This window comes from Mus caroli, chromosome 14 (genome assembly GCF_900094665.2).
Source record: "Mus caroli chromosome 14, CAROLI_EIJ_v1.1, whole genome shotgun sequence".
Lineage (NCBI taxonomy): Eukaryota > Metazoa > Chordata > Mammalia > Rodentia > Muridae > Mus > Mus caroli.
Window position 1 is genome coordinate 4,779,036 of NC_034583.1, and position 17,580 is coordinate 4,796,615.

The window sequence follows — 17,580 nt, forward strand, 5'->3', positions numbered from 1 at the left end:
GGCTTTGAAGCTTTGCAGCAAACACAATAGACAGATACGCGTTAAAATATTTATCGTATGCACAAAAAGAGAGCTGATGGTTGAGCGTGGTTGGGGGGGGGGGGGGGGATTCTTTCCTTTGATCTGGGTAAGAACGGTGGACTCACTCTGAGGGCTCAGCTACACATGAATGGATGGTGAGTGGCCACATTTCACTCGCAGGTTACAATGGGCAACGACCTAGATTTTTTTTTTTCTTCTTACTTTGTCATTTAGGACTAGTGAACACATAGAAGTGATAGCAGGTTTTCCATTTGCATTTGGAATTTCTTATACTCACATTTCCACTAAGGACTCATCTTAGGAGCATCTAGGTTCCAGCCCTGGTTGCAAGTCTTAAGTTCGTCTTTGCAGTTGAAGTGCTTTTTCACTGGCCGACACATTCTCATCGAAGCTAATGCCCTGGCACCCTCATTGCTGACTTATCTGAACAGAAAATATACGGTAGTTCCCATTGCTATCCTCATTTCAAAGCAAATGTACATTTCTCCTAACCATTTTCTTTTCTTCCTGAAAGCAGACTTGATTTTGTTTGGGTGCTTTTGAATATTAATATAGGTGCGAGGTGTGTATTGTTTTGGGATTTGTGCACCTGTGATATTCATCTTTGTACACATCTGTGCATTCAGGTGTAGGCTCATCACCAGAGGCAATTTGCATCAGATGGAGAGGATAGGAGGGATGGGTTTTGAATGCTGGAGTGGGCAGATGGAAACTCTCCACAGCAGTAGAGATTCCTTTGGCTTTTGTTGGGTGGATTAGATTCATTTTGAGTTTTCAGAAGTGGGTGGCCATTATGCAGTATTTCCCTTGGAGCATTGGTAGTGGACGATTTTGTACTTTGCTTTCTTCAGGACCACAGGGAATATTTGTGGGCCTAAGGGCATGGAAGATGGGTATTCACCCTGATGCGGTTTCAGTGGATGAGACTGCTTCCAGGGCAAAGGCCCTAGTTTTGATGCATCTGTTTGGCTCTCGGTTCCCCTGTGTGCTTTTTATTGCACTGAAGTTCAGTGAGTGTCCCTGGACCTGAAATCCCACCCCTCCTCCCACATGTAACAGATACCAAGGAAGAGAACATGGGCCCAGATGGCTTCTTATGCCCAGAACACTCATTTATTCAGGTACTTAGAATTCAAAGCACACATTAGGCAAGTGGAAGTTTCCTCATTTCTTGAAGCATATTTCTTATCACTGAGACCTTTGTATCCATACTTGGTGTTGTGTAGACTAATAATATAATGTATATTAAGTACCTAGTAAAGGTTTAGCTGGGGGCTACATCTGTAATCCCAGCTGGGAGAATGTGAGTTTGAGGCTAGTCTGATCTACAAGGTCAGTTGCAGGTCAGCTACAGAGTGACACTATCTCAAAACAAACAAACAAACAAACAAACAAACAAACCGCAACCTAAATCCAAACATAAAACCACATAGATGTTACTAATATGAACAATTAATGCATTTAATGCCTTGCTTTGGCTTTCCCTATAGTTTTTTTTTTCTCTTTTGAAACAGGCTCTTACTCTGTAACCCATCCAGCCTAGGACAGGAAGCAATCTTTCCGCCTCAGCCAAATGTGTTGGGATTATAGGCACAAGCCACCTCACAACAAAACAAAAAGGGAGGTTCTCTTTAGTAGATAGCCAGCCCCTAAGACCTGTGGTTCTGTAAATTGCATCGCCATGTGAGTCTGAATATCCTCTTTTTGTCCTGTGCCCTGATGACTTGTCTCAATGTGTTCTCCATCTCTTCCAGCATTGACTGAAGGCTATGTGGGGACCCTGCAGGAGAGCAGACAGGACAGCTCAGTGCAGATCCGCAGACGAAAAGCATCCGGAGACCCATACTGGGCATATTCTGGTGAGTGTAGCTGTGTTGGTTAGTGCCCTGGAAGGGTTAAAAAAAAATCAGAATCAAGATTTGCCTGAGTCCTGTCTCCCGTTTGTTCAAAAACCGTTTGCATTGTTAAAAGTTGAAATTTTGAAGCCTGCTTTTCCTGCTTCCCCATCTGGAAAACCCGCACCACACCAATATGAGTTTGTCACTGAAGTTTTCTTATTAATGAGTCATTGTACCAAACTTGTAACTCTTTGGAAGACATTGTTGTGTTGCCTTTAGGACATGTGGTGTCCCAGCTAAGCATCATAAAGCATTGGAGAGCCAGTAGAGTCTCTCTCCCATTGCTCAAGAAATTCGAATGTATTTTCAAATTTCACCGGTTAACCTTATTGCCATTCTTACCCTAGCTCGGTTTTACTTTGCACCTTTGAGACAGTGAAATGAGAATGCTTTATTATAATTTTAGTGCGTATTACGTTAGAAATAACTTCCTTGCCTTTAGAGGCCTTTCTGGATTATGCACTAACTAACTAACTAACTAACTAGAAAAATACACTAGGTGCTTTGTTATTTTTAAAAGAGATGTTAAAACTCAGGATTTATGGAAAAATGGATCATAGCGAATTAAGGAGGAATACTTGAAGAAGACAGGCCACTTTGAAATTACTGTGGCACTGAATAATTCAGGTTCCTTGTTTGAGAGAGCTCAGAGGCATGGGTATTACTCTTCATAATAAATCTATGGAGTATGCAGTGTTGTTGCATATAGAATTACTGCAATTCTCCTCAGAGTTAGGGCTTCCTTTTCAATCCCAAATCTCCACCTGCAAATCTTGTTAAATTTATGTCAGTGTAAAATTTATAGACCTGATCTTTAATTACCCCTTATCTGTTGGCGGTTTGCATTCTTTTGTCTGCTGATAAATCTCCTGTCCCTGCAGGGAGAGTGGCTAAATCTGTTTTGTTTAGCCGCTCACACACAATGATGGTGAAGAATTCCACCCCACCTCCTCCTTTGTGATTCGAATTATCCAATTAGAGTTTTCTCTCACCATTTTCTGATAAATGAAGGAAATTGGGAGATGGAGGTCAAAATTATAGACATATAGCGTCTTGCCAAGTCATGCAAAGAAAATTTATCATTGTGTACTCTCTGGCTGAGGGATCAGTCATGAAGGGGCGTAAAGTGGCCTGTTATTTACAGTTCATCAATTTAGAGTAATAATGCAGTTAGGCAGGAAATTGGAAGTTATAAGACATTGTTGCAAATGGCAGTGAAGAAGCCAAACTTCTCCCATTAAGTACTAAGTACAGCCAGGGGGAGGTGAGTGGTGGCGTTTATGGAATGGCGTCATTGTTGATGCCCTTATCACAGGTGGGTCTTACTCCTCTCTTCTGGGGTAGCAGAGTATATGTGCCTGGGTTTGAGTTCTGCCTCCAGCTGAAGGCTGATAGTTCACGTTTAGGGACTGGCACACTTATACTTACCTTGAAAGATCTAGGTCATAAATATTCTAGACCTTTTCCAGACAAGAATCTTTGCTATAGCACTCATCCCTGCCAGCGCAGCATCAGAGTGGCCCTAGATGATACTGGAAAGCCTGGGTGTGTGGTGATGAAATCGTTTGTGAGGCCTCGAACTTGAGTCCTGTTTCAAGGCAATACTTTCTCTTGGATTTTTTTTTTTTTTTATAACTGAGCATTTCAAAGTGTTCAGGAGCAGTCTTCCTTCATAGGCTGTGCAAGAACAGGTAGCCAGTTGGTTAGTGTTCACAGGCTGCAGTCCCTCAAATTTTGCTTTGGTAAATAGGCTCCCACTCCCCCCAACCCCCGACGGATCTGACGAGTTTGGAGGAGTTTCTCAAGCCACTTATTAGATATAGTGAAAGAAAGAGGAGCAGAGGAAGAAGACAGTTCATATGGACTCTGAGGACCGCATCTGACATTCTTGGGTCTGGCAGACAATCAAAGTTAGATCTCTACACATACACTCAGGGATGGAGCCCGAGACTGAACAGGATATTGTAGTTCATATGTATCAAACACCCAAAAATGATTTTATACAATGCCTTTATGATTTGGAGCCTAGACTCTAGAATCTTCCACTTGTACACTGTGTCTGTCCTCATCTGAGTCAGAATGCTCATCCTATATGCATCCTATATATATTGAAACCATTTTCCAAGTGGTTATTTTGTGGAGGTGGCTCAGGATTGGTTCTGATGTCAAGAAGATTTGGGGATTATCAAAGGTGTTTTTCAGTATTTACCCGTGGATACCGGAGGAGCAGGAGCAGTGAGGCTTGGTATCGGTTTACTTTCTGCACTTTAGGCTGGTGCCTTAGAATCACAGCAGACTGGGATTCTCACTCCTGGGATATACTTCGAGGTATAAATGCTGCTTAAAATGCAGGCTTGAGAGAAGCAAGGCTCTTTGTTGTGAGGCATTTTTAAATATAGCAAAGGTAAATTAGGCCACGTCTGAAAGATTAGTTTAATGGACCAGATCTTGCCATCATGCCTCTAATTCTGTGATCCATTTAGTTCCTCCGAGGATATTGCCATTTGAACTTTGCGGGGAGGGCATATAGTATGTCTAGTATGAATCTTGTACAGATGTATAGACCTGTGTCAAATGCTGGTAACACCGAATCTGATTTTGGAGGGAGCCTTGGTTTTCCCTCTGGGAAGCTGGCATAGCTAACAACGGTTCCTTCCCAGGGTGTTGTGCATGTGAGATGAGATGACCAGTGCAGTTGCTTGGTGCAGTCTGTGTCATCAAGGACCATCTGCCCTTGGCTGGTCTTAACTCCGCTTCTCTTTCACTCACTGTTGGTGTTCCTGAAGCTCTCCTTGAGCTGTCACCCTTCCCCATAGTCACTCAGCAGTACTGAAGGCTGAGGAACTGAGCTAGCATGCACGGATTTACATGCTTTGCCCTTGGTGTCTTTCCAATGAAGTTTGTAGAAAGAATCAGTGAGTTCAGAGGTGGAGAAGCTGTAGGCTTCCGCCCAATTTTATACATGAGAGTTATTGTAATACAGCCACATTTGTTACTTTGTGTACTTTCTGTGGTGCCTCACTACAACTTCAGAGCTAAGAATGTGTGTGTGTGTGTGTGTAAATTAGTTAATTAATTTATAATTAAGACATATGGTTATTGTGTGGGCATGGCATGCATGTGTGTGTGTACACTTGCATGTGCTTCAATATATGTGATAGTCACAGGACAATCTTTGGCAGTCAGTTTTCTTCCTCCACCCTACATGGAATCCAGGACCATCAGGTTTATGTAGTAAGTGCTTGACTCAATGAGCCATCTCATCAACCCCCAACTAAGGACTTTTGATGGAAAATGGAGAATATCTGACCCTTCACAGGAAAAAAAAAATTCTCTAGACCTTGCTCACTTTCACATAGCTTGGGTTCTGAGCAGAGCCTTGTCTTTGTCTCATTCAGAGCTACTCAGGGTGCAGAAGCCATCTTTGGTTTCCTTTGTGATCCTCACCTTCTGGATGGCCTTTGCATCTCCCTTTTAGGAAAAGGACTTCAAGGAGACAGTGTGAATTAGGTGGGTCGTGTTTGTGGATGGGTCAAGGAAATAGTGTCTGGGTTCCCTCTCTCGATGTTTGGCAGACAGTACTGACAGCATTATTCCTAGACTGTCCCACACAGTCACTTCAGAGACTGAGTTTTGAGCTGGGGTTAGCTTCTTAGGCCAGGGCCACTACTGAACTTGAGTAGTAGAATGTATGCACGTCTGTGTTTACTCTCATATGACCATAGTTACTTGATTTTCACGGATTCATTGGCATACTCACAGATGTCTGTATTTGATGTGGAAGCTGCCCATTGACAGGCTTATAGAATTTCTTCAACTTTGGCACACAGGACTGATGGCTGAGGAGCCTGTAGTACTCTGATTGCATCATCCAGAGATGGGTCTCCCCCTCTGGTCCTTACTCGGTTACTGTAGCAAAGGGTTAATGTTCCTATAGTAAGTGAAGACTTCACCCATCAAAAGTGAGACACTGGTTCTAGATGCTGCTTGTGGGGACCAAGATTATCATTTCAGGATGCTTTTTATCTTTGGATTTTTTTTCCTTATGGGGAATTTCATGAAGGATTACACCAGAAGGAGAAAAATGTAGTCCTCTCAAATATCTATTAGAAATATTAAAACAATTTGTCTTCTGTAGTTTTAGCTCATGGAAGGTGTAGAATTTCTCTGTAACTTCAGGTAATGACAGTTTATGCATTTTGAAGTGTGCCCAGAACTTCTGTAATTTTTTTTTACATGAAAATACCATATGTTGGATAGGTCATGGTTGCAGGAAAGAGAAATAAGAGACAAATCTAGAAGCAGTCCAGTTGGAACTGTAAAGTATCTTTCTAGACCTATGTGTATTCGCTCTTCTCTTTCAAACACTGGAAGGAAACCAGGCTGTGCCATCTTTGACCGTGGATTCTCTGCATCTCTAGTACTTGCGTTTGCATATAAAGAAATATGAGTCCAGGTAGGGGTGGGAGTGGCTCCCATCTTCAGAGGAATCCAAAATCAAAACTGCCAAAATTCCCTGTGGGAAGTTGTGTCCTTGGGCAAGCTGAAGGTTAGACAGGATTATCCTAACAGGTATTGCTTCTATGTTTTAAACCAGTGCATATCATAGATCTTTCTTAACTACCTGTAAAATGGAAATGAAGGACTGTCCTGAAGATGGCTGTGAGGTTCAGGTATCAAGCATTGTGGCACACACAGGAATTTTGGGTTTTTACCTTGCTCTTTTGGCTTTTAACTGCACCCTACTCCACAAGCACATGTCTCTCTGTGTGTGGGTATGTGGCTCATTTTCCCAGTTGAGTGTACAGTTTTTGAGGACAAAGTTTATAGCTTTTACCTTTTATCTCTCTGCCATGCACTGTGCTTCATTTGATTTTGCAGATTCAATGCCTCTTTGTGAGACAGGGTCTCACTGTGGTGTCACCAGAGCTAGCTTTTAATTCATGCTGCTTCAGCCTCCTGAGTCCTGGGATTGTAGCAATGTGCCTCCAGATCGGGCTTCCGTGTCCGTTTTTAGCTGGACAGATGGATGGGCAGACAAAGGAGAGCCTCTGCATCAGAGGCTGAGTGATGCAGTGCTCACTAACGGGCTCTGATACTCAGATAAAAGAGTGGGTGATTTACAGAAGACTTTGCCATTGGAGCCCTTTAAGTAATGAGCTCCCCTGTGAACTGAGGATATAATTAACTGCTTTAAAATTACATTTCCATGCCTATTTTTAAGAATGTCTGTACAGGGTAAATCAAAATACACATGCCTACAGAAGGCCGCTTTTGTCATCGGAAGAATGGAAGGCGCTGCAGAACGGAGAGCTTTAATGTTAATATTGGTGTATTGTTTATTGTTCTCCTGAGGCCTCCTACAGGGTCTCTTAGGGAGTAATTTCCCTAGACTTCATCTCTGCAGTAGATGGCTCCTGATTGGCTGCAGCAGTGCCAGAGTTGAGCAGGGATATAATCAGCCTTGGGTTCCCAGCACTGCCTTGATGGACCTCTCCCACAACACTTGGGGTGGGTCCTCATCTTTATTGACCTCCTCTTTATTGACAGTAGACTTCCTTCTTTTCTACACACCCCTGTTAGTCTGGTTGCAGCTTTTAAGTCAGCTTTTCTTTTCTGCTCCATTTTGAATTATTTACTGAATGCCAGGTATTGGGCTATAATGACAGACCCCAGAGAATGTTTCTTGTACTCCAAATGTGAAGAAAAGACTCTGCTGTGAGGAGGCCTATCATTGGGGCTTTGGGGAGTAGAAGGAAAAAGCCCTAAGGAGTCAGTCTTAGGATTCCCATTGCTGTGAAGAGACACTATGACCATAGCAACTCTTCCAGAGAAAAACATATATTGGGGCTGGCTTATAGTTCAGAGGATTAGTTCATGGCTAGAAGCATGGAGGCATGCAGGCATACATGGTGCTGGAGAAAAAGCTGAGAGAGTTCTGCGTCTTGATCTGAAGGCAGTAGGAGACTGTGTGCCACATTAGGTCTAACTTGAGCATATGAGGCCTCAAAGCCCGCCTCTACACTGATACACTTCTTCCAAAAGGCCACACCTACTTCAACAAGACCATACCTCCTAATAGTGCCACTGCCTATGGGCCAAGCATTCAAACACATGTGGGCCTATTCAAACCAACACAGGTCCATGACTGTTTGGACACAGGTGAGAAAGCAAGATGATGTTCTCTAGGATGATGCCAGGGGAGTCTCAAGGTGGCATCATATTTAATTTAAAATGAGTAAATGTGAAGGAGAGCGATGGTTGATTGTAATGATTTTAAAACCTTGGATATAATCTTATCAAGATGTGTCATTTTTTCCATATTTCTCGCGTTCTTTACATTTTTATTTCATTGAGTCCAAACGGTGAGTAATCCTTTATTTCTGTGATCCCGTTTGTTGGTTTTGTTTTGTTTTGTTTGTTTTGTTTTGTTGTTGTTGTTGCTGTTGTTTTTGGGTGTGGTTGGTGGGGCGGGTTGAGGTTTCTTTTTTTTGTAGCCCCAGCTCTCATGGAACTCACTCTGCCAGCCTCTGCCTCCTGAGTGTTGGGATCAAAGGCATGCATGACCATCACCTGCAATTATTTTCGTGCTCTCAAATAAATGTTTTAGGGTAGGAGGGCTCCCAAGGTAGGAAGTAACTTGTAGGTGACACTGTGTCTTCGTATGTGTTTGGTGTTTCCTTTTTGTTTAATCGTCGGCTACAAGACAGAGTGAGCAAGAATGCACATGATGCAACTTTTTCTGGTTTCCTATTTAAAGGCAAATCTGGTGCCAGATGCTTGGGGTCTCTAAACACTTGGTCACATTTGGCTTTTCCCCTTTGATTGTTTTAAAGAAGTTTTTTTTTAACTCATATTTTTCTGTTGTTCTCTTACTTTTGAGTTCTTTTTTCTTAAAACAAACAAACAGCAAAAACCCTTTTCCCTAATGTTTCATGGTATTATCTCTTAAGAGATGTTTCTTAATTTAAGAGTTCTTCAGGTCGAGCACCAGAAGTGAACATGACTGTGCTCGTGAGGGACTCCTAGGAAGATGAACCATTTTCCCAGCACTGCCTTGGTGTCAAGTGGTATCATTGGTGAAAGTTTGATTTGGTCCTATGATGGGTCTTTAAAAATGGGTATAAGTCAGTCCAGATTTCAGTTTTAAATTAACTCTGAAGCTCCCAGTTTTGATATGGAGTATTTTGGTGGACTTTGGAGAACATCTGTAGAATATAAAATATTAAATTGTTCGTAAGGGTGTGTGTGTATGTGTGTGTGTGTGTGTGTGTGTGTGTGTGTGTGTAGGTCAGAGGACAGCTCTGTGGATATAACTTACAGGGTCAGGCTTGGCAGCACGCACAGCAAGCGCTGCCTCACCCTAGTGGAAGGTTGAGTAATGTCATTCTTTCATCCCTGCCACTGGCATTAGGAACCTGCCTCTGAAAACCACTTGCACATGTCTCTAAGGTGATGCCACTTAAGGCAGTCTCCATGACCTTCAGTAGGAGCTCATGCTGAAATGCTTACAAGTAGCCACGAAAATGAAGTAGGTTAAACCACAGTATGTACTGCTGTGATATAGATAATACGGTCCCACTGTGAATAGACTGAGAACTGTGGAGACTATACACGTTCCTGTTGAGAAATAAATGAGATTGTCTCTGTGCAAATGTTTTAAAAATACTGCATATTATGGAAATATTTTGAGAGTGCTTCAATTTCTTATGCCAATATATGCATATTTTAAAAGAAGATTGTGTCTTAGGCTTGATTGCGGACTTGTATTAGATTTGTGCAGTTTTGCTAGTAACAGTTGAAGGTACAGAGTAAGGAGGGAGAGGCCTAGAAATAAATGTAGCCACAGGGAAGAATACCACTTTGGTCTCTTTAACACTCTGTATCCTAATTTTTTAGGTGAAACATTTTATAAAATGCTGATATGAACCATGCAGAAATTAATGAACTGCTATTGACTTGGCTCGAAAATGAACATCAGGGTTTATTGAGTAAAGCAGTAAATATTGACCGAGGCAGAGCTAAGGTCAATATTTACTTTGACATAACATAAATCCTTATATTCATTAGCCCATAAATTCAGTAGGCCTGCACAAGGCACAGGGTCATATAGAAGTATATAGTTTTCATATCTGTGATGGATCAAAGCCATACATCTTTTCTCCTAGTTATGAATGTGAAAGGATTATATTTCTGCCTTTGAAACTGGCTCCTTGAGGGGCAGGGTGGGAGGTTGTGGGTGAGTGGGAAGATTTGATTAATCACTCAAAGGGAAAGTACATATAGCCCGATGCACATCTAATAACCACATAGCAGGGATTCACAGTGCTGTGAGAGTTACTTAAAGACTGCAGATTTGCCTTTCATCCCTAACAACACACAGTCATTGTTTTCGGCTCAGCTTATAAACCAACTGTCTGATGTGAGAAAACAACTGTCCTGCCCTTAGCCCCTGCACATTGTTAGGTGTGGTTTAGAGCATCTTCATTGACAACATATTGTTGGCTGGAATCATCCCGAGTGCCACTTTAGTGGCCGTTTCTTGTTGAGGTTATTAAGCAGATTTGGACTTCCATTCCTTATCTTCTTGTCACCTTTCCTGGAGAAGTGGTCGTGGTAGCACAGTCAGTTAAGTATCGTGGTTTCACTGCATTAAGGAAGTTCAGGCTGGTCTGGACCAAATATCTGCTGTATGCCTTGAGACTGACTGACTTTTCTCTTGGTTTACTTCAATCCAAAAAGCAAAATGAGTTACAAGGTTAGGGTGCATGAGCTCGTTTGAGGTTGACTCTAGTAAGAGTCATGAACCTTCTTAATCCTCTTTCATGTTGTTAAAGCATGCCAGCTGTCTCTTTCAGCAAACCTCATTTCATCATACGCCACTGAGATCTGGGGATAGGCGAAGAAATGCAGCAGTGCTCTCTCCATAAGCTAGAACTGTGTCTTCATCTTCTTAAATCAGCCTACTGGACAGGAGGTGCCATTCTAACTGTTCACATGCAGACACCGTCCTTTGTTCATCTCTAAGACCTGTTAGTATGTCTTGCTGTCTTCCCTCTTGTAGACCGGGTTGGCCTTGAACTCATGAACTTTCTGAGCATCTGGATCGAAAGCATACACTACCACACCCAGCTTTTTTGGTTTTTTGAGATAGGGTTTCTCTGTGCAGTACTGGCTCTCCTGGAACTCACTCTGTAGACCAGGCTGGCCTCAAACTCAGAAATCTGCCTGCCTCTGCCTCCCAAGTGCTAGGATTATAGGCATGTGCCACCACCGTCCTGCCACACCCAGCTTTTGACCTTGCTGGCTTTGTGGTTTTATCTAAAACTGTTCTTTGGTTTTCACATGCGCACATGTGTATGTGTGCATGGGGGAGAAGGCGTAGATGAACAAACACAAAGGTAGGTCAGAAGGCAGCATCTTGATTCACACATGGTTACTGGAGTTGGTTCTCTGTTTTCACCCTGTGGCTCCTGGGATTGGAGTTGGATCCTCAGGCTTGGCAGTCATTGACTTTATCTGCTGATGCATCTCTCAGGTCCTGATGCTGCCTTCTTGAGAAACACTGGCTAGTAATTTTAGGAACTCTCCCTTTCCCCTGACTAACATCACTGGAGTATAAAATAATGCCTTCAGTGAGTGTAACATTGAAGGTGATTTTATTTTAATCCAAAAAATGGCCAGTTCTTATTCTAATAATGTCACTCCTTCTTTAGTGGTTTTTAGTCAGGGAGAAATTTCAGGTTTGGCACAAGTAGGTTTTCCATGCCTCCGCACTTGCTCAGGTATTTTTATACCAAGCAATGATCTGTCTGGCCCCAGAGTCGGAGGAGCATATCTTAGGATGTTATGCCATAGTTTCCTGGTGTCTTTCCTGTCTGGGACAACTGCTCATTTTCTGTTTGGATATGTTAAATTTCCTGTTAAAGTACATTGAAGATTTTATAAACATTTGGTCAATTTACAAAAAAATCATCTAAACAGTTAACAGTTTCATCTAAACAATAGTCTACCGTTCTAGCCTGGCACAGTCAACCTTCCTCTGAAGGCAGTAGAGCCGTCACAGAGAAGTTGAAGTAGTCAGCCAGCCAGCTGTCAAACAGACAAACTACTTACTGTAAGGTGGAAAGGTGATAGGATGCAGGGCTGCCTGGAGCTGGGCTAAAAGTCGGGGGAACGTGTAGGGTCTGATTCAGAAACCATGGCTCAATGTTATTCTCGATGTAACTCTCAGTGTGGACCTCATTTAGCCATATAAATAAATAGCGCAACATCTTGATTCACACTTGGTCCCAGCCTGCCTCCCGCAACTACCTTGGAACTTCTTCCATGTTTAAGGATGTCCTCAGGCTCCTGCAGTAAATCTCCACACCAGGCCTCTACCAGCCCCTGTGACTCTCTGGTATGTGAGCATGAGTGGAGGCTGGAGGACAACCCAAGGCATTGCTGATTGGGATCTGTAATATTTTCTTTGGTGATACAGGATTCTCCTTGACCTGGCTACTCAGCCAGGGAATCCACCTTCTTTCAACCAACATACATTTTCCAGCTGGCATTGAGGAGTGGCTGAACGCAGCAAGTGCTTAAGTGACTGAGCCCTTGCTAGATTTCGGGGGCGTGGCGAGGAGGAAACGGAGGGGGGAAGTAAGGGAGAGAGGGGGAGAGTCAGTTAGTCAGTCTTGGGGGCGTGAGGGGCTGCTTCATTGCTTCAGTTGATCTTGTTATCTTCCATGATGTGTGGAAAGCCACAGATCCAGTCTTCCTGAATGACCCTTCACATTCTTACCTTGAAGCCCTCCTTTTTTATGCACAAAAAAGTTCCCAAAACCTACAGGAAACTCCTGCTCCCAGAGCCATCACCTGGCAGCTCTGCTCTGGCTCTCCCTGGCCTGTTTTCCTCCTGCAGGCTCTTCTTTCTTCCCTGTCCCCTAGGTCCAGACATTCAGACACTGTTGTTCTTTTAGCCGTGCCATTAGCATAGTCAGTATTGATTGGCCATCAGGAAATTTTAGAAGGAGAACAAAATGTGACTTTCTTCCAGCACTTTTTGGTAAGTGCTGGTAAAGATGAACCAGGCCTGTTTGGGGGGTGAGGTGGGGCTGCTCTTGGAACTTTCTGTGATAATGGGAAGTATTTTCTTAGCACTGATGTTAAGTAATTATTTGGTGGTCTCTTCTTGACATGAGATTTTAACACTTTCTGAAAGGCTTGTGGCTATAGTTCTTACACCACTTCCTAATGAGCGGTTTTATGACATCCTTTTCCTGTATGATTGCCCTTTCTCTCAGCATCCCCTGGGGTGTGAAAAGGATGTTTCTGTACTCAGGCCCATTGGACAGCTCACCTGAGGTAGAGGAAAGAGCTAGCTAGTCAGGGTTTGTTTTGTGTGAGTATCGTGGTACCCTGCAGCTGGTAGCCGGTAGTATCACCAGGGTTCCCCCACCCTCCCAATCCCACAGAACTTATTTCTAGGAACACGTGTAAGTATCTGCAACTGTTTGGGATGAGTTAGGAGGTGTTAGATTTTCAGAAGACCACAGATGTGTGGCTAAACTGTAAGGATAGGTTTACTATGTCTTGCCGCACAGGGTATCTTTGGGTAGCCCTTCTGTTCCTGCTGTGCCGCCTTGATGGCTTGGTGTGCCTTCTCCATGCTTTGTCAGCTTCTGGGTGGCTTGATCTTCAGAGTCTCCTTAAGGTTTTGGTATGGCTTCAGGAGTTGCAGAGGTTCAATGGCAGAGTTATATAGGGCACAGAGAAGAATAGAAAGTATTCCTAACTTACACCTCTTGTTTGTGTATGTGCGCGCGCGTGCGTGAGTGTGCATTGCCTGCATCCGTGCATGTGGAAGCCAACATCCAGGTGGAGTATCTTCCTCTGTGCAACTCTGTCATATTTTTTTGAGATGTTTCTCATTGAGCCTGGAGCTGGCCTGTTGACTAGAATGGCTGAAGAAAGTATCCTGGTTTTTCTGCCTCGATTCCTCACCCTGCATGCCAGGATTTTTATGTGAGTGTTGGAGATCAAGCTTAGATCTTTATACTTATACAGCAAGAACTAAGGAATTCTCCCAGCCCTTCATGTCTTCTTTCGTAAAGCAAATATCATAAATTGCTTCTCAAATCACCTCAACCCCTGGCTAGTCAACCTTCATATTTCACAGCCTACATCTTATCGCATGCTCATGCTGCAGCCAATCACTGACTAAAAGAATGGGTTTGGGGGAATTGGCTGAGCCCAGTGTGTATGGAGGCCGAGCATTCCAGGCAAAAGCAAAAGGGGAGAGGTCAGAAGTGTTAAATGATGATTCCACAGCTCACTCGTAATTTAGTTCCACCTCAGTGGGAGCCTCGTGCTTCAGCATTATGCCCTAGAATATGAGCTTTTTGTTGGTTTATGGAGACAGTTCCCAGCTCTCTCCTTAGGGAACATAAATGCAGTCTGAAGGTGCTGCTTGTTTGTTACAATTCAGAATGGTTTGGTGAGCAGGTAGATGGAGGCCCAGGGTGTAGTCTTCCATCTCCTACAGCAGATAAATCCCACAAGAAAGGACTGTCTGGCTTAAATGCAGTAAAACCAGAGTTGGGCAAGCATCTCTTAGAGGCTTCAGAAGAGAATTGCTTTTAGGTTGTAAGTCACTATGATATTGTATGCTGTTATTCACCCAGATTTATGGCTTTGTTTTTTTTTTTTAAAGTGGGGTTTGTGTGTGTGTGTGTGTGTGTGTGTGTACATGGATGCAGACATGTACATACTGGAGGTTTGCTATCAGGTATCTTCCTCTCTTTGTCTTTACCCACTTTCTTGAAAGAGAATTTCACTGAAACTGCAAGTTCTTGATTTGTCCGGCTTGACTTGCCCACCAGCCCTAGAGGTTGGCCTATCTCACCCATCCGGCACATTGACGTGGTGAAGGGAATTGCTGTGGCTTACAGTCTAGGGAGTGGCAGGATGCTTGGTGCATTTTGAAACTTGGGCAGTGCACATAGGCAGTGAGGCTTGTGGACCATTCCAGAACTCTACTGTGAAGTGTTGAGCACATGGGTCTCAAGTCTGGTCATGGAGAGAAGTCCACCTTTTCTGCCATATGGGGCAATGAAAGATGGCATCTGTAGCAGAGAGGTGGGGATTGCTTTTATTATTATTGTTTCACTTCAAAGTCCATGGTGATTTCTTCCAGGCGTCAACTCTTTACTCTAGGAGGGCATTAGGAAATCACATCCACGCACACACTAACTGGGAAGATCCCTGAAGAGTAAGCTGGCTATGTGTAGCACCATGAGAGAAAAGATAGTGCCCAGTTTTAAATCTTTCAAATCACTGTAGGCCTGAGAAGGGAATAGCAGCTTCTTGGGATCACCTTTAAGAGGTGAAGTAGAAAAGGGAAGAACTGAGAACACTGCTCATACACACGCACATACACACAGCAGCATCCACGGGTAGCTCCTGGAGTGTACTGCTCACCTCCATACAGATCAACAAGAGCCCTGTGATGGGTCTACGTCTACGTTAGGTTATCTATCCATGCCTTAATGCCCTCAGCTTCCTCCATGGCAGGGTACTGTTTCCCAGCTCAGTCCTCAGCCCTCAGGCACAGGTTTGAGTTTAAAGGTTAAATTCATGTAGTCCCTGTCTCTGTGGAGCTCTGACTCGCCATTGTCTTCTTTCCTCTTTCGAAAGTGAAGTTTTGATACCTATGGCAGCCACTCACAGAGTAGGTTAAGCATACTGTAATATAATATTTATCCTGACCACCATTGTAGACCTCCAGGTGTGCCTGCAGGACTCTGAGGAGCTCGAGAAGGGGTGAGATCATTCTAATGTCAGGCCCACTCTAATGCAGTTGGAATGCTAGAGCCTTGTCAAATTTTGTCACTGTGGTTTGTCACTTTGTTTGTTGACTGTGTGCCTGCCTCCCCACATTCCTGGTTCTGATTGTGTGTTGTTTGTGCACCTATCTCCGAGTGTTCCTGGTGACTAGAGCTCAAGTCTAAAAGCTGTTGATGGTGAAGGCCGTAGGAACTATACTTCACTCCCCAGAGGGATGTTAATCTTTTTTTTTAGCTTTCCCTATCACTGCCTCTGGATTCTTTCTCAGTCCTATAATTATTTAAAAAGAAAATCAGTCCTATTAAAAAGAGATTTCATTTTCGAAGATGATTTTTTCATTAAGTTTGCTGGGATTTATGAGTCCAGCCTCGAGATATCAGTGGTGGAAGTACAGTCTGCTTATTGAAAAGGAAGCTAGGTTCCTACCTGATCCATTGTTTAGCATGATGATTACACAGGAAAGTTTTGTAATTAAAAATAATAATGAAATGACCATTGACTATCAAGACATTTGCATTAGAAAGCAGAGACTGTAAAACCACTCTGTTTTAAAAATTGAGATTAAACCTACCTAGGGTCCTGTGTGTGAAGGGCAAACAATCCCACTGAGCTGTTTTTATCTCCAGTCCGCTTTTTACTTTTTAAGTTGCCAGGGCTGGTCTTGAACTTGCAGTCTTCCTGCCTTGCTGGCTGGGTGGCTGTCAAGGCTGTTACCACCAGAACTGGCTTTCTCTGTTTTGAAAGTTGCCTGTGTTCAGGGGAGTGAATGCTATGTTGTGGTCTTTAACCTTTTGATTTCTTCCTGTACATGATGACATTCTTACACCAAATTATTTAAACTTTTCCCTCAGGGAGATATTCCTGCAATACATAAATTTTGATTTAAATACTTTACTTATATTTATCTTTAAATGAACTCTATTCTTGATGATTATGCTGCATTTTGTATGAAGAGCATTTATCTTTCTGTTCATAGGCTGGTAGTTAAATTATTTGGTAAACTAGGCTATTGCATGAAAGGTGGGAAACCCCCGTGTTTACTCTTCACACAGACACTGCAGTGCACTACAGAAGACTTAAGATCTAAGTTAAGGGAATAATGTGATGTATTTTGAGATCTCATTAAAGAAGGAAAAAGATTTATGCATCAGGAGGACAGGAAATATAATAATAAGAATTATATTAATTGATTTTAGATTTTGTCTGTAAAATAGTCATCATGGATATACATTTATTAGAATTTCTGTTTATGGTCTTAGAACTTGTCAGAGACAGACTTATTAATTTAAAAACCCAACAATCTTCACATTTGTCACAACTAGTCCTGGATTTATCTCACCACAACTTACAGGTGTGATGTACGTCGTTTGAAGGGGGATGATTTAATGCAGGAATTAATTTCAGATACTGGGAAGCTTTTATGCTTTGTAACGGTTAGTTTCATAGATTTAAACAGCTTTATTGGTTTATTGGTGTTGGACTACAATATCTGGCAAGGGCTAAATGAAGGTCTGTCCCCATGATCCATGGGTAGAATTGCATCAAAGCACATTGTTTTGTTTTGTTTTATGGGAAGTGGGTTCTCTGGCCAAGGGAGACAGAAAATGTTAAGATGCAAACACTAATGTCTCTCTCTCTTTCTTTCTTTCTTTCTTTCTTTCTTTCTTTCTTTCTTTCTTTCTTTCTTTCTTTCTTTCTTTCTTTCTCTCTCTCTCTCTCTCTTTCTCTCTCCCTCCCTCCCTCCCTTCCTCCCTTCCTTCCTTCCTTTCTAAGATTTATTTATTTATTTATTTATTTATTTATTTATTTA

At 42.7% G+C, this 17,580-nt stretch overlaps 1 protein-coding gene across 4 annotated transcripts in view; it reads left to right on the forward strand.

Annotated features, from left to right (window-relative positions):
• The window catches only part of Ptprg (protein tyrosine phosphatase receptor type G), a 681,254-nt gene that overhangs the window by 166,881 nt on the left and 496,793 nt on the right, over positions 1-17,580 (forward strand). For all 4 annotated transcript variants that reach the window (XM_021181278.2, XM_021181279.2, XM_029468960.1 and 1 more), the window contains exon 2: positions 1,797-1,901. In XM_021181278.2, coding sequence (XP_021036937.1) covers positions 1,797-1,901 — 105 coding nt within the window. The remainder of the gene's footprint in view (positions 1-1,796; positions 1,902-17,580) is intronic.